The sequence below is a fragment of the Bombus pascuorum genome, chromosome 1, assembly GCF_905332965.1.
Source record: "Bombus pascuorum chromosome 1, iyBomPasc1.1, whole genome shotgun sequence".
NCBI lineage: Eukaryota > Metazoa > Arthropoda > Insecta > Hymenoptera > Apidae > Bombus > Bombus pascuorum.
This window is the reverse complement of record NC_083488.1, coordinates 28,665,380-28,692,257: the sequence shown is the minus strand read 5'-3', so window position 1 is coordinate 28,692,257 and position 26,878 is coordinate 28,665,380. Positions and strand designations below refer to the sequence as shown.

The 26,878-nt window shown below is 36.3% G+C and overlaps 1 protein-coding gene and 1 long non-coding RNA gene across 4 annotated transcripts in view; both read left to right on the top strand.

Moving 5' to 3' along the window:
* The window catches only part of LOC132909755 (MOB kinase activator-like 2), a 66,174-nt gene that overhangs the window by 32,801 nt on the left and 6,495 nt on the right, over positions 1-26,878 (top strand). The window contains exon 1 of one of the 3 annotated variants that reach the window (XM_060964785.1): positions 18,537-18,963. The exons of the other annotated variants lie outside the window; for them this stretch is intronic. Coding sequence (XP_060820768.1) covers positions 18,785-18,963 — 179 coding nt within the window. The 5' untranslated portion in view covers positions 18,537-18,784. Of the gene's footprint in view, positions 1-18,536; positions 18,964-26,878 lie in introns of those variants that run through there. 3 annotated transcript variants of the gene reach the window in all.
* Positions 1,653-18,185, top strand: LOC132909771 (uncharacterized). The gene is made up of 2 exons (XR_009658606.1): positions 1,653-2,918; positions 18,095-18,185. It is a non-coding gene; the product is annotated as an uncharacterized LOC132909771 (long non-coding RNA).

Genomic DNA, 26,878 nt, shown 5'->3' with positions numbered 1-26,878 from the left:
AAAAGCGGTTCTACAAGATTATCATTTTCTTTTATTCCTTCTTTTCTTCTTTCCTTCCTTGCTGTCCTCCTCCTTCTTTCTCTTGCTAACTCGTTCCTTTTTCTTCTAATATTATTGGACATTTTTCTAGAATATTTAGAGTATTTATATTATTAAGCACTGTTTAAGGCGAACAGTTTAGTTTAGAAAAGTTGAAATAAAATTGTGCTACTGATTAGTCAAGAGAGAAATATAAAAACGTAGTGGATCTGTTATACGCCATCGATGTTTTATGAATATTTTTAAGCACTGAAATTACGAGAAGTTTACGGACATCTTATAATAAATATTTTCTAGAATATTTATTATATATTTTCGATTTTATGAATATTTTTAAGCACTGAAATTACGAGAAGTTTACGGACCTCTTATAATAAATATTTTCTAGAATATTTATTATATATTTTCTAGAATATTTATTATAAGAGGTCCGTAAACTTCTCGTAATTTCAGTGCTTAAAAATATTCATAAAATCGATGGCGTATAACAGATCCACTACGTTTCTATATTTCTCTCTTGACTAATCAGTAGCACAATTTTATTTCAACTTTTCTAAACTAAACTGTTCGCCTTAAACAGCGCGGATAATATTCTCCGGATAATATTCAGTGTAAACGTTCGAAATGTTAACTGACCAGAATCATACGAAGTTAGAAAACCAGTCCATTTTACTGTGTACCTTCCAGACGAGAGTACCAACACAATCGATATCGATTGTATTATAAAAGGTTACAAATTCAATACCACCTTCCATAAATTTGTCGTAGCTATCACAATCCCGATTGCATCGCTCAAGGAAAATTTCCTCCCCAAAGAAATCCTCGGAAGCGATTCGAAAAGACGTCGAATGAAAGGGGCGTGCATCGTTGTTGCATCGTCGTTGCATCGTCATCGTATCGGCGAGTTTCTCATCACCATTGCCTGGTTTCTTTCATCTCAAATAGCAATATCCTCTGCCCGTTTTCGCGCCCTTTACTTCCGCCTAATCGAAACTAATACTTATATAAGCAACACCGTCATTGCACCCTTATCTATTCACCACGACAGCTAGTAAGTAGTCCCGTCCATGTTAACCTAGATCTAACCCAGACCCCGTTTTATAACTTGATCTAAACGTGACCCAGATTTTGTTTAGATTCAATCCTGACCTAATCCATCAGTTTTATCTTATTGTCAAGTTCACGCCCACCGGTGCGATGTGTCTACATACAGAACATAGAGCTTGTTGGCTCTATACGAAAGCCAACAAGCTAAGCACCACGCCCAACCTCGACAGTCGTTTTTCTTGCTTACGGAGCTTCTCGATCAGTTGCCTTTCGTGAATATTTTCTGTAACGCGGAGCATACGAAACGATAGTATATAGGTGCTGGATGGTGAATCAGGTGTTGGATCAATGGGACGAATGTGGACGGATTTTGATTGGAGGAGAAAGAGAGACGAAGAAGAATAATTAGCACGTTAATTATTTTGAGACTGGATTCCTCTTGGGCTGTGGACAAAGTTTCATTTTTAGGGCTCAAGTTAGATTTTTGCGAAAGGAGAAAATTTCCATAGAAATTGAATTTTATTTTTAATATTATATAATAGTATTTATTTAATACTATATGAATTTTATTTTTAATATTACATATAGTATTAAATAAATACTATTATATAATATTAAATAAAATATATGTTAACGTTCATCCAGCAAGAATGAACAACGAGAAACCAGTTTTCCGAAGTAGGTAATTATCATGCTTACGCAATTTCATTCTCCTGCCTCGTTGAATGAACGAAACTTAACGCGAATCACATTTAATCCTGTCTAAGTATTTTCCGAACCGGACCGTGACCTATTTCGTGTTTCAGAGTCAGCACAAAATCCGATCTCTCAGAGTAGTTCAAAGTCAACTTTGATTTAACCCAAATACTTAGTAACTCCAAACGCATTGCTCGTATGTAACGAATGCGTGAAAATTCTACATCGAATTTGTCTACATCACTTACGATCATCATCGTGGTAATTTTTATTTGTTGATCGATGTTTATAAACCAGACTATCTAGCTTCAAAAATCCATAAAAGAGAAATATTGACAGGTTTATAGACGTTGAAAATAGATTAATCGCTTATGAAGGATGTTAAAGTTGATTTAAAATAAATATTTATAACAGCGGCCGTAGGAAAGTCTGGTCGTTGTAAACGATTGATGTTTTACCGTCACATTTCTAAAAATAAACAGCTTCTGTTTAAAAACCAACTTTGAAACCTGAGGAATGTAACCTTGGGACAAATATTCCGTTAATCACAGCCCAAGTTCACGTTCTTCCTTCAAATCGAAAAATTTTCCTTCTCTTCTTTTAAATTTTCAACATAATTCTAATTATAACTGCTAAAGATAATAGTAAGAAAAGATGAAAAATATGACGCGTCGTTCATAAGCTTCTTTTGATTCGAAGGTGAACCGAACGATCGTTTCAAAGGTGATCCGATTTCGCGCCAAATAAGTATACGAGAAAAGTCGTCTGAAATGTGAAAGAAATGGAAGGTTCCTATAGGAAATTTAATCGCATTATCCGTAATCGAACGCCATTGACGATTGTTTAAATAACGACACAGAAGGGACAGTATTATTTCCTTGGCTTTTTCCTCGCTTCTTCTTTGTCCGCGATTTCCGGGGGACGCGACGGGGCTTGCATGGCTGGACGCTCCTCGCTTCTCCGGCTGCCCCCACCTCTCATCCCGGCGCCTAGCGTCGCATCAGGCAGTGGAAGGGATCGGGAAATGCAAGGACTTGGAACTTCGAGCGTTTCAGTTGCGTTCGAGCTCTCGGCTGTGTTGGGTCGAGTTCGAGTTGAATTCTATTCGGTTCTCAAATGAAATCTCAGTGAACACGGTACGAGATATTTCTTTTTTGTGTCTCAATTCGTAATTAATTAATTTTTCGTATTCCTAGTAGTTAGGACTGTTTATGTAAGTTTAATAATCGAGTGATAGAAATTTTTCTGTGTTCGGTGAAGAGTATATGTACTAGATTTCAACTAGATACGTAGCATGTACCTAGTTAAAGAAGTATGATTACGGTAGGGAACATCTTGCGAATGGAATTGGGTTAAATATATATATGGTGATCGATTTCTGTAAAGAAAAGTCGTCTTTGGAACGACAATATTTTCTTGTAAAGTTTTTTCTGCCAGAATGTCCTAAGATAGTTTTGTCGAACCTCTTTGCGATGAATTTCTAAAAAATGAAATGATTTAACGTCCTTTTTTTTTTATTGTATTTGGTTAGACTTGTAATTCGAAAAAACAAATACGATTGTTCGATAGATTTTTTATATTTCACTCTTATTTCAAATTTTCTTTTTATTTCAAACTTCATTTCAAATTTTGTATTTATTTTATTTTAAGTCGAAGCAAGCGCATAGCAGTAGAAAAAATGTCGTTCCATGTTGAAAGAAACATATATTTACGTTTGCCCAACCATTAAGATAACAGAAGGTACAAATACGTATATCGCGGTTTTACTTTGGAAAAATTCGAAAGGTCAGTTGTGAAAATTCAATTACACGAACTTATCGTCGACTTGTTTTTCAAACATGAGCCCAGTCTCCCACTTTCCAACCCTCTCTACTCGTTCGGTCAATCACTGGATGTTCATTCAATCGGTTCGCCGCGTTTTTCCCTTGAACCCAGTCCAAATGGACTGGATCCATTCGGCTACTTGGGAGACGTTCCTCGTTGTCACGAATGCTCCAAGCGATAGAATGAATGGAAAATGCATTTCATTTAGAAACGATTGACGTTATATGCCTATGCAGTGTAATAACAAAAAATTCTACGACTTCGGTGTCCTTTAATTTGTGCTGATTAACTATTCTTCGCGTATCTAATCAACATAGATCTCGTCTTTTGAATAAAAGAATAAAATTCCGAATATACTTTTCATATGCACCGATGCATACAAGTATACGGAATTATCACTAAACTTATCACGGCCGGTCAAATGGCCAGTTTCAAAATTTAATTTAAAATTGTACGTTCGTTGTTACTTCTTTTGTTCGTCTAACTTTATGTAAATTCTTATATCAAAAATAATTGGGAAATTTATTAATCAGATAATATAAGAATTTACATAAAGTTAGACGAACAAAAGAAGTAACAATGAATGTACAATTCTTATATTAAAAATAATTGGGAAATTTATTAATCAGATAATATAAGAATTTACATAAAGTTAGACGAACAAAAGAAGTAACAATAAATGTACAATTCTTATATTAAAAATAATTGGGAAATTTATTGATCAGATAATATAAGAATTTACATAAAGTTAGATGAACAAAAGGAAAATAACAGAAAGTGTACAGTTTTTAAGTTATTAAATTTTGAAACCGGTCATTTGGCCGGACCTAATAAGGATCGTGTTAACATATGTAGAATCGTAAAGCACTTAACTCTATCTCACAGAATGTTTTTCCATATTTAAGCCGCTCGAAAATGTCCCAGTCATTGTCCCAGTTGCGCGAGACACTTATATACTGAAAAAGATGGCAATTACTTTGTATCTAATATCGATAATTTCGATGGTATCTATTCAGAAGCTTAAGGCTCAACGAGATTAACGAGCTGCATATTGTTTACGGTTAATCGACGATTCAGTCTCTGATTGAGATCGATTTCGGGAATAGAATAGGTTCGAAAATGGCAATGGTTATCCGAAAGATTAAGAATCACCTAATTTGACCGTTTTAAATGGTTCTTGCAGGCAACTGTTGGTCAAGTTCATGATTAATATACCTGATAATAATTGCGAATTTAGTTTCGGAGTTGAAGTTGAAGCGACGCGATGCCAAGAATGGAAAAGTTTAGAGAATGGTGACGCTGGAAGATTAGGTAGCCTTTTTCAAGAGCATCTTGTCCGGTAACTCATTGAGAAGGATAGGAATTTTTTACGGAAGTTTGACTTTAAAATTGAAGCCAGTAAATATTCACGAAGAATATAATGAAATTTCTTTCAAGCTTTATCATATTTACTTAAAGTGGTGAATCTTGTTATAGTTAAGCAAAATTCTTTAAACCGCTACTGTTTTACTCCATGTCAAGAATTATTCATTCTTAATCGTTAAATTAGTTGGAAAAACGCGATTTCTTTAGAATATTTCACAGTTTCATTATCTCCCATGCAATTTTCTTTCCGAAATCGAATACGTATATCTTTCTGATTGGTATGCCTCGATATCGACAATATCGATGTCGTAAATATCAGGATTTCTTCTTTCTCATATCGAAATGCGACCATCCAATAAACACGTTCCAGTCTCGGTCCATCCGAAGATTCGGGAAATGTGACAAGTCTACTGACACCATTGAGCGTGACAGCGAAGCTAATACATCGTCCGCTGTGCTGATTTTTTATCATTTTTCGTTCCCGTCACATAGATCACGGCAATTGTTATCACGTTCTTTAAACTACTAATTTTTCCAATAACATTGTATTTGCAAAATTATAAAATTCATACGCCAAAAAAAAAAAAAAAAAAAAAAAATCGTAACTTTGCAGAGAACGAATAATTAGTAATATTTAAGCAATCAGCGCACGATTGAAAGAAATATTCTTGGTTAGATTTAGCAAGGAAGTTGGAAATATCGTCCTGAATGAAAAGTTCGATATGGGGCGTAGACAACCCACGCAACAGAGAACGTGTTAAAGCAAAGTTGAAACTTCTCGCGAGAGATCCGCGTTTCGCGAGAAGGCAAATATTTGTAAAAGGGAATTCAAGTTTTTATCAGAGGTCTGACGTGCTCTTCAGCGTTGACGTGAAGTAGTAGGTATACCTTCCGTTGTTTGTCGCGCTATAACCCGTTTCGCAAACTAGATCGCGCGTTTGTCTTTCAGAACTTCTTAAGAAACGCAACGATGAGCGTTTCAGTTTGTCATCGTCCTCGGTAAAGACGTTGCATTGTTTCGCGTTGACGTAGCCGTAGTGGTTAAGGCAGATTTACCTTCTCGTGTAATGAGCGTATTCCTGGCGATACTTTCCATAGCGAAAGACGAAGGACAACGCTCTTCTCTTTTGAACGAAATTCGAATTTTCAAAATCAATTTTCTCCAAATCCCAGATGGAACAATTCCATTCTACGTTTAAAATATCGCGTATCATCGTGGCTTTCTACGTGTTTCTATATGTTTTTTGTTCATATTACGTTCATACAGAATCGAGTATGTAGAATCGAATATACAAGTTGGCGTAACGCGTAATTTCCAAACAGGGTGCCGAGCAAAGTGCATTCAGTGAGTCTAAAGCTTGTTAGTCAAATCCAATTTTAATATTTCCTGTTAACTAAAAGGTTTACTTTACCTTCCTAACGTCATTTTACCGAGTAACATAATTAACCTTTTCGCTATGGCCGCCTCTGCCGAAAATATATCGCTTGTGGTCCAAGTTACGCTGATAATATTTTTCTTTCTCTTCGCACGTTCTATTTATTTACCGGTACACTCGATTTCGTTACTTGGGATATATCTTTTATTCTTTGCGAAAAAATCCTCTGTAATGAAGATTTCATTCTCTTTAATTCTCATAATGGCGCGTCGGTTAAAGTGCAAAACTAGGAGAAAAAGACGGGACACGAAACGTTGTTTGAGCAGTCATCGAGTCGAGCGCGCCGAAGCAATTTCCCGGTAATTTCATGGTAAAGGGATGCAAGCGAACTTCTATGCCACCGTATTCTTAACTTAGAATCGAATTTCTACGGGACTCGATTTCTCTTTCGCCGCCGTTTCAGCAGACGAGAATATCGCCCAGAATTAAATCATTTTTGAAGGCTACGAGTTACTTTCTCGTTTACGTTGCTTCAAACTTATTCCGCTTCATCCCATTTCAATTGAAAATGCCGCCGACTATCTTCAATTTTTCTTTCCCCATTAAATACAACTGAAGATCACAAGAGAAAAATATAATCAAAGTCGAAGATAATTAAAATCTAATCAGAATGAAATTTACATTTTCTGTGTTCTTTTTTTTTTACAAGGATATAAAGGATTCGAAACAAAACGGAAACTGCCTTTTTATTTTTGGAATTATCGATCTGCTTGTGCAATAGACATCATCTATGCGTTTGTTTGGAAAGTTTTAGGATTGTTCGCATTCCTCGAAGCTTCTCCATCGCAAGAAATGTTCTAAGTGGCACCAATGTCGTTAAAGACTGCGGACTTATTTCAAACAAAGAAGACTGGACGATTTATTTTAGACAAAGAACGTTTACGACAGACCAAAGTTGAAGATAGTCTAACGGTTTAAGACAAACTATCGTCTCGATCTTCTGTTCGAAGAATGAAACATGTTCGGAGGAAATGGTTCTTTTACACTGAAATTGGAGTGACCCACAAAAGTATAAACAAGATCCAAGATAATACGGATTTTTAGTTGATCTTCGTAAAAAGTAAAATTCCACGTTGAAATCTTTGTTTCTTCGATTGTAATATCCTGTAGCACGCACGCGTTACGTTGCAACGTTATGTGAATCTACGTTGTACGATCCCCGTGGGTTATGCATGGATTATGCGAAACTATTTACAAAGGATATAAAACGAAATTGTAGCAGGAAGAAATTGTGTCTGTAAAATATTTTTGAATTTACTTTGAAATACTATGGAAGTAAATGGGAAACGCTTGCTGATTGCAAAACCAAAAAGGATACTTGGAGATTTATTGACGTAAATGGAATGAAAGTCGAAAGCGAGCTCCTCGTATTCGATACCTGCAATTAAAAGTTTGAGATTGACGTTCGAAAGCTAGTTTAAATGCGAAATTCGAAATGTCAGATGTTTAATTCAAAATTGTATACTTATACGATGTAATATAGAGGGGAAACGAGGTGATGATTAAATATTTCCAGATATATAACTAACAGAATAAAATGCTAACATCACAGCAACGAGCTTAACGCGAAACGCTTCAACACCTTCTGTTGGTTTCATAATCTAAATCAGGGCAAATCTGGAGCCGTGAAAAAACCCCTAGAAGACGCAGAGTTCTCGAGCCGTGCTCTTCTTCAATTTCTCTACTTAGACTCGTGGCTGACACCGGTCGCATATAATCCGGAGAAAGTTTCCATTGTCCTTCCACGCCTAGCGAAACGTCGAACGTTGCTGAGATAGTTGTCGTTTTTACTCGAAACTCGAATCACACTTTTAAAGTTAGCACTGTTATAAATAATCCTGTATAAATATCGATTTCTTTTTCCTCTCTGTGACCAGTGCGAGAGATCGTTAAGGGTGCAGTACGTGATGACGGTGGTGATTTATCGAAGCTTATTGGATTGTGACGTGTGATGTGTGCGGTTGCTGATAACGCTTTTAATGTTTGCACATTTGAAAGTGTGTATTATTGCGGTTCTTTCGATGTCGCTAGAACGAAAATCTCGGGGATGTTACGTAACTAAGGTTTAGAGCGCAGGAAACGCCAACCTGACTCTGATAGAGGAATGGTCAAAGTATATGGTTTATGCGAATCCTTTGTTTCCTACCAATCGAACGATGATTGGTAAATTGATTGAAATTTGACTAGAAAAATTCTGAACAGAAAGTTCAAATATAATTTCACTAGAAAACCAATGAACAGATAGAAATTAAAGTAAATATGCAGGCTGTTTCAAATGGATAGTACAACAATAATTCGAATGAATTCTACTATGGCTCGTAACGTGGATTGGTTTCGTAATAAGAACGTGACTTCGTTATATTTTAAATTTAGGATTTTTACGTTCTCTCGGATCCTCCGCCGTAGCATAGTTATTTATGAATAGAGGGGATTCAAATTTTAATTAGATCTCTGTGAAATTGAAATTTTGCTGTATATATATGTGTAACTTATCCTAGATTACGAGAAGGATAGATTGAGATATCCGCTATGGGTTTCCTAATAATTTTCTTTGACATTTGCATTTTAATTCTGCCGAGGATTAAATATTTTGGTACAATATTTAAAAAATGTTCAATTTTTCCTCATATTTACTTCCTGTTTTCTTTCTCTTTTTAAATATTTCTTCATCGAAAGATCACAGTCAAGCGGCATTGTCACGCGAATAAGTAGAAATTTCTTTCTGCTCGACCGATCGGGACGATTCTCGAGGCCATGACCAATGAAAAATGAAACGTTCGAGGGGAGAACGATAATTCATCGAAATGTCATCGAAACTGTATATCCAAAACCCATTGAAGAAGATTGATCGAAATAGGGACATGCTTACCCTGAGAGAGAAATTTGTATAGGTAATCAGTTCTGTGATTTAAACGTTTTAATTCGACACATCTGAATAAGAAATTTGTATCTCATCTTGTTGTATTTTTAAGTCATTTTAATACCAATGACTGTACTATTAAATATTCGTGTATCAATCTTTCGCTAACATTCTACATAATAATGTGATTTAGTGTGACCAGAATAGCACTCGACATGACAGTCTAATTCAGTTTGTTTTTATGGTTCGCGTACGAGCGACGTGAGTCTGACCGAAACTGACTTACATCACTGTCGCCGTCGGTGGCTCATTAGTTAATCGTCACGTGTCCTTGATTAAGCGTAGAAAATGAATATCAATGCCCCGAAGTCGCAATCGTAGACACGCGTGCGGATGTTGAGACGTGCGTTTCCATTTGCAAATCGGTTAGAAGCTTCTGTTAGTTAAGCGGCTCTATTCTCGTGAAATTCGAGGCGCGTACAGGATATTCCACACAATCATAAGTGTTACATAGAAATGCAAAAAGTAGTACGACATATACACGTATGCAGAAACACGAGAAATAACTCAAGAAACCTTCACATTTAAATGCTAAGGACATTATTGCCATTATTAACAGTAATTAAACATGGTATCTACTTCCCTTTAGTGAATTCACTGTTTTAAGGATTGTACGTTTAAACAGCGCATTATACAGATAAAAAAGAGACAATTTCTTGAAGGTCTTGATAATGGAACGCATTACTGGAAAAAAAATGGAGGCCACGGATGTTAATTTGGTCGTTGAATAGCCGCGCTTCTGCCATTTAACCATGAGTCACCAAAGTGCTCGACCGATAACTTCTCTCCGGCAGTTATTTTCCAAAGCATTATTCATCGATGTGCCCATTTCAGAGTTTACTAACTGACTACAATCAAGAAACTCTCTAACTCTTTACAACCGGATAACTCCCTCTTTAATCATGGCGTATCAACATTTACGATTTTCTACATAAATCCGCACCACGTGCTCTTTCTTCCTCAATTCCTTACATTTCACGTGTATACTCCAAATTCGCATCTGTGACCGCAAATCTTAAGGAAATCCAGTTACGTGCCAGACCAAACAAACTCTGGACCATTTATGGTTAAGTTGTGGTGGGGATAGCGACCTTGGGCAACTGAAACTCGTAACTTGTTCTACTCCAGATACACGACTCTCTCGTCCATTCAGTTCGTCGTTGAATTTTTAACGCGTTATACGTTTCTCTCCTCTCATAGTACATGTCTAGTATTCACATTTAGTTTGAGGGTGTTTCGTGCAATTTGAATTGACTCGGCGCTTCTAAAAGTTTAAGACGAGCAAATATCTTATTTTAATTTATACGCGAAGAGATTAAAAAACAAATTTAGATCCAATCGGACTAACGATAAGTAACTTTGTTACTCCAACCTATGTACATCTATTTTAATTTACTCAATGAAAAACTCCACCTAAAAAGCGAGTTACATGTACATACACAACTATCGAGTAATTCTATTATATTTCCACACGCGCATCCATTAAAAAAGCTCGTATGACAAAGGTTTAAAAATACGCGTCCTAATAACACGAAACACCCTGTATCATCGATACAGGACATACTATCAACAAACAAGTTACTCATTATTTTACAATCAATTAAGAGGCAATATTTGCCACGGAACGCCTTGGTATTGGAGCGTTTTTCAGTGCCGTGAAAGAACCGGAGAGGTCGGCTACGTTGTTGACGCCAGTCACGTACGTTTATTATCCGTCTCCCTTGCCTTAACGACGTCACTTTAATGAGATGCTCAGTTAAGCATAAATTTCGATCGACGGCGTGCGATTGATCCCTGCGATGCTGCCTTCGTGTTTGTCTTTCATCCGCGTATGTATATACTTACGTGTGTATATCGTTGATGAAAGTTTCGAGCAACGAAGGCGCGGTTCATCGGAACAAACGCGCTCGCGCCTGCTCACTGACGTAAGCTACGATGATTTAATTTATACAACCTATGAAAAACCTTGTTTGCCACGCGCCCGTTACATCTTTAATACCCTTCATCCAATTACGATTACTACATTAAAACACGTCTTATCGCGTTTTCCCTTTCGTTATGTAAATACTCTATCCACGTTTTTTACCGAGATTCGAAAGTCTTACACGTGTTGTCTGGCGAAAACACGTGTCGAGGTAGACTCGAGCGTTCTGCGTTCGCTCTTATGACAGCTTTGATACTCCTTGGAATCTTATTTTCTTTTAATAATTTTATCTATATTTTATCCTCGATATTTTATCTATCCATAACCGTGGATAAAAGCGCGAGAGAATAATACAGTTGTTGACAAATACGATAATTTCAATTCACGGAGTAGAACATTATAAAATGAGCGAAAAGATAAACACGAATATGGAGCGTTACACAAAGTCTTGTTTTTCACAATGCGAACAACTGTGTTACGCAAATCTATTCTCATAAATCGACTCCTACACGTTAGCACGCTTCAACATGCATCGAATAACCATAGTACGTCTTCCTATTCATTTATTCAATCACCTACGTGTGATCTCATTCACTGATTTTTTGCATTTCCTTTTGCAAGACTAACTTCGATAATAGATTAATAACATGAAAGTTAATTTTCGTTTGAATTATTCACCAAAAGAATTGAAATTTTCATTCGTTGATAACGCTAAATGAAACGGGGTAATCTAGCTTTAATTTAGCTTGTGGGGAATGGAAGAACAGTGGAACGTTCTATCAAATGTCACGTATTAGAAGAAATACAGTTACGTATGTGCGTACAAAATTTCTAGGAAATAATGACGCACATATTCGTGCTCAAAATACTGCATGTGTTCGATACATTTATGAACATTTTCACGTGTTGATAAGCGAAGCTCCCAATTACATCCTATAGATTAATTTTTTTCTGATATTTATTTTTCGTACCTGTGGTGCGATCGGATGAATTTTGTATTTTTTATAATAATATTCGAAGTTGGGGTAAAATTTTCATCATTTCAAAATGAAAAAAAAAAAGAATTTGCGCTACAAACGAAAATTTATTTCTTTTGTTGTCGTCCTGATGTTATCAATACGAATATGTTACCTGCTAACAAATTTTATGAATTTTAAATATTTGAATATTTATTTTGCATTTTCGTATGAAATATAGTTCAAATGTACTGTTCAAAATTCTAATATGTATCGAATATTCTATATGTTTGCCACAGGGTGTTGATTACAAATTCTATAATATTATTCTATAGTTAATACTAAAAATACATTGTGAAATATTAGTTCGTTTTGTTTAGTATCTCGTTATCATATACAAGATGTACACATATTTCATAATTCAATGCAAACGTTTATTATTCATTATTGTATCTACTTTCAAGTGGTTTTTAATCTTATCAGTTCGCTGACAGCGACATTGAATAGTATTTTGTTAAATAAACATTCTACTGCTATTGCATTTACCTATCAGTCTGACAATGAAATTTAATTTAGCAAAAACTTACCAACAGTATAAGAATCATTGCTATTCTACAAACTAACGCAATTTTACCTCAGCAAAAATCGAAATATCAATATCATATCATCGTCACGTGCATACGAAAATTCCCTCTTCTCTAGATCGTATCTTCCTCTGACAATTTTCCAAATAATTAAGCAAACTTCTATGTACTGCTGGATCGAATCCTCAAGAAATCACACTGCGCAAGAAAACAGGCGATAAATATCGCGGATGCTCGGAACCCGGCGGTCATTTCTTTAATCGCGCTTGAGGGCTCAATAAATCGAGCCAAATTTACGATCCCAGTGTACTCGCACGTTCGATGCACGCTCGTTATTTCCTCGCACACATAAGTCGGAAGCCACGGATTACGAGTACTGCCTAACGCCATTGTGTATTATTTCGACCCTGAAAAAAGAAAACTACGGTACAGTGTGCGGCCGGTTATGAAGCTCCATTTTCGTTCGTAAATAATGTCTCGTTGGTTTTATCGCGCGAAACGTCTGAGGAAATAATCGGGACTGTTACGACCGTTCGGGTATAGATGTACATAACATACAGTCTTATGTTTTTCTCGGAGAATTAGCGTTAAATCGAACGATTCCCTTGCTGGCGTATTTCTTTTCTTTTCTTTCTTTTTTTCTTTTTTAAATTGGATCTCCCACAGACTTGCGTTTATATAAATATCAGTATCAATAGAGTAGGTATCGCTCTTTTGGCGGAATTTCAACTGTGCAACAAAGTTTCAAGATTATTAATTTTGAGAAAATTATCCACAAACATTTAGGTGTTTGTTCCCTCTAAGAATATTATTGATACACTTTTAGTGTCTTGTACTTACATGAATACATATTGTGATACGGCAGAATATTCATAGTTGCGTTCTAAAAAAAGGATGGTAACCTTGAGATCTGAAATGACGCCATCTTGACAGAAATAATTTATCGACTTTAACATTATACTTTCTCATTAACCATTTTCTCATATGTTTTCGTACTACTAGAGGCAATGGGAACATCTGGAGTGATCGTGTCAAATAAAATATATTGTATATTATTAAAAAGGCGAGAGAAAACACTATAGAACATTTGGCAGGGAACATGTTAATGTAGTTCAATGCCTTGAGAATTGTTTGTCGTGGATCGTGAATATTAAACGCAGCTGGGTCGAGAAATCTTCCGATGAGACATTGTCTTGGTTAACTTTTGCGTTTCGCTCGCGCGATATCAGTTTCTTGTAATTAGGTTAATGTACTTTCAGAAGAAGCAGAACTTTATCAAAGAACAAGATTTCTTTGACACGCTCTAATTTTCCATCACTTTCATTCTTATTTCAACCTTTTTTTATAAATAATTTCTGTTATCAAATTTGATAATACAACGTCGAACTTTTTCTTACATATTAAGAACATCTTCATCAAGAATAGTCGAACATAATATTTCTCTTAAATAACAATTAAGTATAAATCATAAAAAGTAACATTTGTCGTTTTTAAGATAATCTTATGGCAGTACGCACGGTCGATTCGTAGAAATATTTATTTATGCACGTAGCGAAAAACGATCTTTTAGTCGTTGGAATTGAAACAGTGACGCGAAGGAACATGGAAATATATCGAGTGGAATATAAAGCTTCCCACGCACGCGACGTTCAAATGATTGGTTGAGTTTTCTGATATTTGGTGCAGCGAAGAATGATATCTGGTCTTGGAACTCTGGTTATACAGTGAAATATACCTGCGAGTGTGTAAGGAGTTGATAAATTTCCGGAAGTTCGGCTGGGTATTCGTGCCACGATTCCGAATCACGAAAGCGAATTATTTGAATGCTTTGAACGGCCTTTCAGTGAGAATACACTTTTCCAGACGTTCTGCGATATCAATATGATATACTCCACGTTTCTTTAACAATATATTTGTGGGAATAATTCACACAGTAATGTACTTAAATGTTTAAGGTCGTGAAAGTGCGAGACCAATCTTTTTTTTTTATTCGCAAAAGAATTTTTCTCTTCAAGACAAATTGTCGAAAATTCCATAAAATTATACTATCGATTTTAAGTAATAGATAACGGAAGAAACGTCACGTTTCATGAAATTCATCAATTAAACGTTGTTATTAATTTACTGCGAGAATGTAATTCTATTTATACTTCCGCGTTACATCATTGCGGTTTCCTATCGAACCAACCGGAACTTTATTTAGTTTAACTTCGCATATTGGGACTTCATCCATTTCCATAGGTAACTCGATGCAATAGCAAATATTCAAAGCGTACAATATCAAAAGCCGTCCGTGAAATTCTAACAGTGTGAAATCTGTTAAATAAATTTTGGGAAATTTATGACAGGTGTAAAGTCATGGAAATAGTTCGAAAAATACAGCAGATGCTTTCTGTATTTTATACTTAATTGTATTTTATAATATATATATAAAAGTAATATATTACTACACACTTTATTCGATATTTAAAAATACATATCGAAACAATTTATTATATTTAAAAAAACGTTGATATAATATATTGTTATCGTATGAGTATTTTCTTCTGGAAACTTCTTCGACATATAGCAAATCCAAAGCTTTTACCGGAAGCGGTGTGCACCAAGGTTCGGTTAACATGGGAGGTTTACCGATATTATTGGCACGAACCGCTAGACTATTTTTCACTCGATACAGCGGAAGGACTGTTTAAAACACACACGCGAATGCAAGATGGGTGTGGTGTGTGAACTACGTTCTCATGACTAATTCAATCAGGTCACCGGTTGTTTATTGGATTGCAACTAGAGACGCTCTATCGATTGAAATTTACTCCGACGAGTGAGAATAAATAATCGTATGATGCAGTGATGCCATGTTAGTATTATTTCTAACTGTTATATAAATGCAACTGTATATCTACTAGATAAGAAAATGAAAAGAAAATTTCAGAAATATAAAGATACTGGGTAACGAGTACAAATCAAATTTATTCTTATACTGTGATTGATGATAGATCGCGTTATGTCTAAATGTCAGACTGTCGATTATAACGATATATACGAACCAGCTAAAGACCTTGATCAGCGACAGTCTTTATCCCATATTAAGCTTTAGGTCTATCGAGGGGTGGTTTTATTGCAATGGCCTTGCTACCCTAATAGCTTCTTCAATGCGTTGTTTCAGATCATCTGTTACAGCCATTTCTCTTGAATCCTACCTATTTGTCTCTTATAGCATTTGATTTTCTCGATATACGAAGAGCCATCGAGCAATCTCGACCCAATTATTGCATTTCCTATCTCTCTTTCTTACTACGCACACTTTCATTTCTTTGATAATATCTGAAGCTCGCTATATTTAACAAGTAATTTAATTTCGATATTTAGTTATATTATCCACGTGTTTCTGCTGCTGCATCTGTTCAATCGTCGGTTCTTCTTTTCTTTATTTCGATCGAACTTGATTTGTTGACCAACACGTAAATTCTTAAAATTTCACATACGGTTCTAAGGTCAGTAGCGCAATATCTTTCAGTTTAAAGGCATATAAACACACTTCTCGCGATCCTCGGAGGATCTCGGAGCTATCCGTGAGTCAGTTGCACAGAGAATTTTGGCGATGGTCCAGTGGCGCATATTCTAAAAATTCCGCCGTATTTCTACCCTAGAGAAGGGGGATAGAAAACGAGCAAGCGAAGAGTCGTAATCGCGATCGTCCTCGTGGCCTGTTTCGATTTCGGCAAGGAACGCGCTCGCCTTCGAGAACCGAACCTTCTCTCTTTTGTCTCCCCAAGCGTTTTTAGCCTCGCGATCGTTCCAGAGGACGTTGTCCTGTCTGAAATGAGAGATGCCTCGCGAAACTCGTTCTGAATTCTGCACCGACTTATTCTCGGACAACTTATCGAAAATGTTCGTTAGAGTGGAAATGTGGTAGAGTTGAATATTAACGAAGTAATTAGAATTGGATTTTTAGGCAAGATTTGAGTTACTGGAATAAATTTCTTTAATTTGAATAAATTAATCCAACGATTGACAGTTAACGATTATCATGTTAACAAAGTGAAAATGTATTTAAATTTATTTTAAAGCCAATTGTATATATAGGAAGCGCTATTTCGAAAGTTAGGACATATTTTACATCTCAAAGCGAACAATAAATACGTGTCTTAAAAATATTTATTTTTATAACACGGTTATTTTTAACTCGAAGCACCAGTCTACGTAAAATCTTAGAAACGGCCTTCATTGCCACGTCGATACGGTATATCATTGATTTTCTCGCGTATTTGAGTATCCTCTTGACTGATTTCTTATTTCGCCACACAAAAAGGATTTTCCTTTTTTTTTTTTCTTTTTATATAGAAAAGCCTAAACTTAAGCAAATCGGATGTAAATAGACCGACGAGATTTTTTACTTATTCCATACTTTACATTGCCAAAAGATATAAAAGAAGAAACGAATTCTACGTTCTCCTTTGTTATTCGCAAGCAGAATATTTATTCGAAGCTATCCCAAGACATCTTCGTGCTTTGTCCATTACATTTTGCACCACATGTCTGCGTAGAAATATGAAAAATGAAATATGTAGTAATCGTTTCACACGACACTTTTCTTGAGCCATTCATTCTGCATACTTCATATCTGCTCGAAGTAGGATAAAAATGCCTTCGTACCTTCGAAAAATTCCACAAATGTAAGCTAGTAACATAGAATTCTTCTTCTTCTTTTCCCTGTTACCCTACGCATTGCTTCTTTTTCCAATAATTCGCCCAAAAATACTTTTGTTACGAAAAATATCTCATCCATAATCACTGTCCCGATTGTTCGTGCATTTGACAATCGAATAATCAAATTCTACATATAACGTCAAGCTCTGTTCGCAATCCTTTCACATTCAACGATATGCCATGCATAAATGTTAGCAAAAGCGATATTTTTATAGGACAACAGCGTCATCTTCGATCATTAAATTCCAGCGTCGAATAAACGAATCCGTTCCATGAAGATACATCACCCGCTCTTATCAGTCCTCTCAAACGCCATCCAACGAGTACAAACTCGTTTTATTCGAAACGATTTTAAAGCTATCTCGGTGAAATGCATCGTGCCACGTGATCATGAGAGTAACCCGGATTAATGAAAAATCCAGTAATTCGCGTAGAAAGGTGTTTGAACGATGTTTAAACGTGTCCCCGATTACGATTTCGATCGAGGAAGCACGCGTTTAGGGGTGAGTATGTGCTTAGATTGGAGTGGCATCGTCGCTACGGTGCACTAAAATCTTCTCGGTCGAAATCGCAAGCGGGGACTCTTTATTTAGACGTCGACGAATGATTGTTCCCCCCAGAATACCGCGAAAGTGAGAAAGAAAGAGAGAGAGAGTGTGTGTGAGAGAGAGAAAGAGAGAGAGAGAGAGAGAGAAAGCTGTGGTTCAGCTGGAGCTCGCGCGAATCGAGAGCGACTCAAGTTCAATGATAATCGAGACGGACTTGGCACGCGTCACCGCGACCGGATTCCCTCTTCGTTGATCTTGGACCGATAGTGGCGCCACGCTAACTACAGACATGGCGTCGATCATGTTTCTGCGCGGAACAGATGGATCTGCCAGCGAGACAACGACTCTACAACGTGTGTATTACCTCGTGTTCATCGAACAGTCCTAAAAAAATGCATTAAGACACTGTGAGACAATTTCGATTGAATAAGACTTTGAATATTTTCGGAAACAAAAATAAAAAAAAAAAAAAGAAAGAAAAAAGAAAAGAAAGGAAAAATTGAGAAAAGAATAACAGAGACAGAGTAGTTGTTATCGGTGGAGGGGTGAAGTTTGAGGATAGTTGTTGGGATTGACCAAGGACGAGAACACCAGGCGATAATTGGTGTCGCAGCCGGTGTTCGATGAGAACCGAACAAGATTTGGTGCATACCCAGCGTACGTGAAAAGATCCTCGGGCACGAGGACGGGGCGCCGAAGAGATCGTCTTCAACCACGACGATCACGACGACAGCGATGCTGCGCTCGCCGGCGCGCGTCGTTCTCCAGGATTCTTCCGCCTCGACGTCCTCGACCCTGTCGGCGCCACCGACGCCGGTCCACCACGGCGCTGCTACCAGCTCGACCGTCTCCTCGCGTCTTTCCCTTCTCGACACCTGCCACAGGAAGATCAGGTTCTTCGGCGAGCTTGTCGCGTGAGTCCCTCCGTCTAGTTCCATCTCGTCTCTAGATCTCTATGTACATACATATATATCTATATATCTATATAAATATATATGTTTATATTTAAATATTGTACGTGTACACATGTGTACTTGTACGGAAATGTCTTCGACATAGAGGGCTCTGGCTTGACGTTGAGTAGTAAATGGCTACTAGCCACCTATTTATGGAAATAGGGAACAAATCGAGTTCGACTTAAGGTTAGGCCAGTATTTCTCATACCGGAAGTTCCGAGTGTAATATCGTAGGGATAGAAGAAAGATTATCAGCAAACGTTCTATTGTAAAATTAAATTATGCATTACGTATAGAACGGTTTACTGAAATAATAGGGTTTAGGCAGGTCGTTGTCGTAAAATGTTTCATCACAAAGCCTCTCTGATAATTTTCTATCCGAATATGCTGTTTTTTTTTTTTTTTTTCTTTTTTTGTTCTTTAAGTGGAACGATCGTGATACCTTCTACCTAAATTTGAAGTAGCATCCTGCTATCTTGAGTCTAACCAATGTGGTCGCTTTTAGATTATAAGTAAAAACTAAAGTTCGAAGTAATTCGAAGAACGTAGTTCTGGGAACTGTTCCACTTTCAAGAAGTTTCTGAAAGAAAGAATAGGGAAAGAGCCGCGAGTCGTGCAATCTGGATCATTGACGGATTTTTTCAAACTTATTTTTAGCAGTTAAACGCTACATTCCTGCATTATCCAGCGAAATATCGATAGTTAGAAGGCTACTACGCCCGGACAAATTTTACGTAACATATTTTTATTAGCTTGAATGTAACAGTGAAATATAACATACTAGCCTTCTCATCGAGATATCTTTTTAATCTAAATGTTTGTCGCAGCTTTTTGTGATGCAAATTGCATTTCTTATTCAAAGACAAGCCAGTGTCCGTCTTTTGGAGACATTTTGCATATGCATGGTGTAAAATTAAAGCTGTTGCGAGTCAACATCTCAACGACTACAAAAAATAGAAATTTTTGTATTATTACGCTCGCTTTGGCATGAACGTGTCTTGGTATTTTACATTAAAATTCATTATAATTCATATGATACGAGAGAACAGAAATATCTTTAAAAGATTAAGTATTTAATACTTCGTACATTAAAAAGTATAATGAAACGTAAATTTCATAGTTATTGAGATATTATCTCTCGACGTCTTTTATTTTTATACTATGCACGAAGGATTAACAGGAAACAGCGATGCAACCGGAAATAGGATAATGCCACCATCGAATTCATGAAAAGAAATTATTTTATTATGAAAAAAATTGTCTTACTTCCGATTGTATCATGATTTTTCATCTACCTTGTTATATATATATATATATTTCTCTGTATGGCCGGCTGAAGATCGTTCGTTATGTTTTATTGCATGGCATACATATGTACTTCTCTGAATGAGCATCGAAGATCGAGAATTTTTCATTGTTTAACGCTTTGCTGGTCTAGGTTATAATATATTTCCAGGTTTTTTTTTCTATTTCGAATCCGTCGCTTATTCGGCATAAAGATCAAAAATTACATCAAAGTGCAGCCAATAATTTTGAAAATCTCTGAAAACAAATTTTAATAGAGCTGAAAATAGGAGTACGTTCGTTCGGGAAAGGGAACCTTTCTTGTTGCACGATATTAAAAATTGGAAAGTTAGGTGTGTTACTTCGTCAATAAACGTGCATTATCGTTACGAGCTTCTTGTAATCTAATATCACGTTAAACGCGTGATCTTTTATAAATGATCTTTTCCAAGATTTTGTTATAAAAATTGTTTGTGTCTGGAATTTTGATTTGTGCAACATTACAAAATTGATTTAGACGCAATATCATTGTATCCTTTCTTTAGTTCTCTCTATGCAAGAGAATTACATTGCACGTATCAGTGTTATAATAAAATTCAAAATGGTGAGTCCACAGTCAGACGACAGCGTACGTTGAACTTAATGAAATATCTTCAAACAGTGTAGAAGAACTGCTATACATCATTCAAAGATTTAGAACACGCAAGTTTTTCTGACTCGCATAAATGCAATACATACTTGCAACATATACCGAGAACCGGCGAAGAAAGATAAGTCGGTAACACGCTTGAGCAGTGGCCGGTGGCGATTAAGCAGGAAAAAGAGAGCGCGCAAGAAAATCCAATCGCATTATTATGGCGGCATTTTATATTATTAAGGTTTGAAGTCGAATGGAATTTTTCAAATATACCTAGCGTTCACATTGTCCAGATCGATCTTGATCGACAGGAATTTAGTGGAAGTTACCAGAAAATGTTTAAGTGAACGATTTTCCATTAGATAAATAGAGTAGAGATAAGGATCGTTAAGAAAATTAAATATTTTGAACGCTCGAGGCCAATAAAATATTATTGGTTTTCATAGTTCTGTTTTAATATATCACGTGAGAAGACATCTGGATTAGATAGACTGGAATTAGATCGACAAATCTCGAACAAGGTAGGTATAGGAAAACCTGAATTTTAAGAGTCTCAGTTATCGTCATTTTTCTCCATTGATCTTTTAAGCTTTCGGACCCAAATAATTTTGAATTAAAAAAGAAAAAGATGGACAATTATAAAAAAAAAAAAAATGAAGAGATAAGAATGTTCGATACGATGATAAACTAATAAAAAGTTGGCCTCGAGCAGTCAGATATTTTCATCTCTGTCGTAGTTTCTAGCGGCGACTGGATGTTTTATTGTTTTGCGATATCTGGTCAAAACTGGCAATAACGAAAATGACGAAAGAGCGAAAAGCGGAGGATGGTCAACGAAATCGATTCGGAAGAGCAAGTTCGGCCAGTTTTTTCCAAACAAACGCAGCTTCTTTCCGGTGGCATGAGCTTCTATAATATAGAGGAAAGGACCGATGCTTTGACCCGCGTAGACGTGGCTGAATTTTGTAGCTCTCTGGTTATACTGCATGCGAATAGAGCATTTTAGCGGCTAACAGGAAAATGATTACACAATTCCTTGTTAGAGTTCAGATACAAAGTGAAAACATCGAACACTCGTCGCCACTTCTCTCGAACAACAGTTCACGATCTTTTTTTATTTCACTTTTTCTTGTGATTTGCAATTATTTGTTATCTCTCAATTCTCTACGTACTCTATTAAGTCTCTGAGAGGTACGAACTAATCTCTTTTTCTTTCTTTTGAAATTTGTATTCGCTAAAGGATTGGACATTGAAAAACGATTTTTCGTCAGAAATATTTGTCGAAATAATCATTAGTATTCTGTGCTCATAATTAACTTCTAGTTCTATTTGATATAAATAGGTAACACATGTTTACCTTGCATCAATTTTTTTTCAAAGAATTCTGGTCAAAATTGTCAAGTCTAACGATAAAACCTGTCTCAAACAATGATGTACCATTAATCAAATTCACCGCAGCCTTGAAGATCTATAGCACATTCGAAAAACATAGAAATCAAATAAACTACTTCATCGGTTGACCTAGAATCCTACGACCTAGAATCTGGCGATTTAGAAAAACATGCAAAATCGAAATTAAAAGAAGAAGAGAGAAGAAACTAGAAAAACGAATCGATTACGTTCGGTTCTAATCAAACGTTGATTCATTTCCTGTTTTCGTAGCAGAAGTCGAGCAAAGTTTGTAAGTTGAGCGTGAAAAAACACGTGTCATTGCATTGATTCGATCGAGAAATGCGGCGGGAATAAAGGAACTTTAATCAATTAACTTTTGTCCGGGAAGAAGCTTCATTTGTTCTTAGGAGAGGAAGAACGAAGAAAACGGCAATAAGAAAATGTCCGACCAACGACTCAAATGATAGATTAAAAGCGAATTGAATGGAGCTATTCGTAAAGACCATTTGCTCCTGTACAAATCCGATAATTCGTTAATCTGATTAGCCAACCGGTGCTAGTCGATTAAAGATGTAATGTTCTGTGCACAATGTGATTAGCAGTCGTTGCTCATGAAGCGCAATTAGAATGTAGAACATGGGTTAACTGTGATATCGACGAGTTTGCAAGTCGTAACGCTGTCTTTGTCTTCGTCTTTGTTCTAAATTCGACCGTGAAAAAATATTTTCCTATTTGAGGGAAGCTCGTCGATTTTCTCTTATTTGATCCTAATCTATTCAATTTAAGTTATACAATTGGATATGAAAGGAAGAAGCGTATCTCTTTCAAGAACTGTCCTTTAGGCGTTAAATTTTTAAGGATGAAAAATTATAGATGACGTGTTAGTAGAACCGTCTTGCTTATGTCAGTACCCTCCTTAAATAACGCAAACTCCATCCGCAGCTACAGTAACAAGCAGAAGTAAAATTCTGATCAAATTATCTCGTTTCTCACAGTTAGAAAACCAGTCGATTAACTACGTTTTAAAATATGCCTGAAATTCGCAGGCAACCAGAGGTTCCAGCGCTGGTGTAATAACATCATCGTCATGGCAGAAACCGTGAATTCTAATTAAAAAGTAACATCGTTTTCATTCAAAGAGCGGACTCGCGTCTTGTCGCAACGTTGATAAATGAATCACAGGTTTCAATTAAAAATACATCGCAGAATTTTCCCACGACCTTATTAGGAATTTATCTCGCGACATGTTAAAAATTGACGCTGTTGGTTTTAATGAAAATATTTAACGTGCAATTTAATTATAAAAAATATCATCTTCGTGCACACGTTATTTTTACAAGTAAATTCGTTCCTCGCCGAAATAACTCGAATAATTCGAATCGTATACTTATTGTCGGTATTATACGAAATAGTTTGGAGACTATTGGCAGTTAGATCCAAGTTATAACATGGCCACCATTGTAGTTAAACGTGGATTAAAGGATTGTTGGATCGAGAATCGAAACAAGTTGCCTCGACTCTGCTTTACTAAAAGTTAATTAACACGTACGGAACACACGTTATCGTTCGACAGTTGGGCATATATTTTATCGTTTGGCGAAGTTTCAGGGACCTTGATTTTATCGAAGCACAGTCGATCCGTATCTAATTTGAAGAAATACATAATATAAATTATAATTAAACGCAAGTCGAAGCAGAGAATATTTTTAGGTATTATGCTGAGGTTGGAATTAAAGTAACAGTTGAGTAGGTTTCTCGTTTTTCTTAATGTTATTTAGTTTCGTAAATGTTTGGTTGACCGACGAACTTCTTTTAAAAAGATAAAATTACAATTATAATTTTTCTGTTTATAGATAGAATTAGACGATACGCTTCATTAAAAAAAAAAGAGGTGAAATTACAATTACAATTTTTCTTCTTATAAATAGAGTAGTTTATGTAACTTCCGAGTCGCGTGACGTTAAAAGACATTTATTAGGTAAAGTGAAATTGAATTAAGGTTAGATTCGTCTCGTTTAGATTCAATTAGGACGAATTAAATTGAATTCAGTTTTGAATTATATTTGGATAACCTTGGAACAAGTGTATGTTAAATTCCTTTCGGTTAAGGTAGCTTACCCTAGATTAGGATGGGATTAATGCATTTACTCTTAAACTAAAATACGTCTCTACCGGTGTCAGGATTAAAATTGCAGATGAATTTCAATCAACGTTAAAACGATTTCGTTTGCCGTCCAGTTTACCGTGCGTGTGTAACTTACATTAAACCACGAGTTTGATTTTTCGGTTTAAGTTAGGAAGCATCGTGAAATTTCCGGGGCTGCCGGATGGAAACTTGCTAATTACGAGACATCCGAGCGGACAGAAGAAGAGGCGGCCACAAGTGCATCGCCTCTTCTCGTGAGTGCACATTTCGAAACAAGCTCGCTCGGCTCTAGCGATTGTCGGAAAACCGTGTGCGAGTTTACCTTCCTGCACTTCACTTTCGGTTGACTATTTAGTCTACTTCCGAGTGAAACGTTTTTCCGTGAACATCAGCCATAGCTTTTTTTTCAAGAAAAGTTTATTCGACGTGTTCAAATAAGTATCAGATAGCGGAGTATGTATTAGTAGACGACGATTGTACGTAATTTCGAATATTAGATCGCAATGTTTGTAATTCTTGTTGCAAACAATTTAATAAAGTAACATGTTGTAGGAATATACGCTACTCTGCTACGGTGGATCTTTACTTTCAAAGACGTTTTATCGTAACGGTATAATAAAATTAACCTTGGCTGTGGATTTCGAGAACCACCACATTATACGTACGATACTTTGTTATCGATCTTTTCCCACTTGATATCCTCATTACGCGTAACTATCAAGGAGAGAATTCGACGCGAATGCGGTGCCGTTGTAGGAACATATTGCCGGTAGTATTAGCGATACCAGGCTAATGAGCTTGAATGTGTTCCAAAATTCGCCGCGGGAGCTGACGATGTATGCAAGAGGATGGGTAGCAGGAGAAACGTCGGGGAAAATCACGGCAAAGAGAGACTTTTCGAACAAAGTGCATTTAGGCCAACATAATATTGTCCTTCATGCCGGGAATGAAATTGCTTTTTTGAGTTACACGCTGCCCTTTAATTTGTTTTCCACCCACGTACCGGTATATAGTACGTTCTTCCGATTTTACTCTTTCGTTTCATATCGATCACCTTCGGCCATTTCTTTTTTTAACAGATTACTCGACATTTATATCATGGTTCGAACAGAGATGACAAAGGTACCAGAATATGTACGAATTATTAGTTTATAGAAATATTTTTATCGTTGTGGAAATTTATGTGGAAAAAATACAGCGGCCAAAAGAATGCATGGAGCGCATTATGCAAAGCAGATTTCCAAGCGGTTCGCGGTAATAATTCATTCAGAATCGAGGTTATAGAAATCAAAAGAGATCGTCCGTGGAATAGTTTGTGGCCAGCTTCCGTTTTGCCTTTCTTCGCGCATAATAAATGCTCAAAATATAATTACGAGTTCAAAATGCGCGTTAATGAAAACCTATTCTTCGCTTGAAACCTCAGACCTGTTCTGTGAAACGTCTCGCTATTCTGCTCCAAGTAACCCAAACAGAGAAATAAGGTTTATTATCTCTCCTTCCTCAATTACATTTGCAAATTGTTTTATCGTGATAAAATCAATATACTATATCTACATTGTAAATTACTACGAACGTTATTTTACTTTTTTCATCATCTTTCGTTCCTTAGGCTATTTATTTATTTTAGTTATCATCGAATATCGAGTATCATCGGAATATTTTTTAAGATCGATTATTTCGTCGTTCGCATAAATCAGTCGCCTGATAACATATCAATAGATCATTTAAAATGACCAGCGCTGAATAACGTCGCGTGCCAGTGACTACCAGCTCGATAATTAGTCTTCATTCATACCGAAATCAATGGAATGTAATTTCAGGCGAATCACATGCCACGCGCCCTATAATCAAAGATGCAACGTGCGAAATAATACCTAATCTAAAATGTGTCGCAAACCATGCTTCACGACTCGCTTATTGCTGTTTGCGCGGTAATCGATGCTTTCCAGATTAATGAAATACTACCAAACAAGAACGATCTTGTGGTCTCGCGTCGAAATTTTGATCGCGTAGAAAGTTTGTCAGACTTATGCAAAAAAGTGAGAATATCGTGTTAAATATTAATTTCCAGAAGTTAATTTTTTCTCTCGAGTTCTAAAAGCCCTGTCAGCTCGGTTCAGCGACGTTTATATTCGCTATGTTTTGCATTAAAATATTTGCTATCATAGAGATTTCGATATTTGCAAACATCAAATCGTTCCACGAATTGCAAGCTAAATAAGCTGTTTTAAGACCTCGCCAATCGTATAATATATCTATGACGAAGACAAACAAGGTCATAGCCATTTCTCTTGGTTCTCGCATTGCGACACGAGTCTTACGATAGAAATGTAGTACTATATTGGCAACTTACGATCTCGCGTTTGTTCATCGAATATACAACAGTATTATATTAGCGATTAGCAGCTTTTACA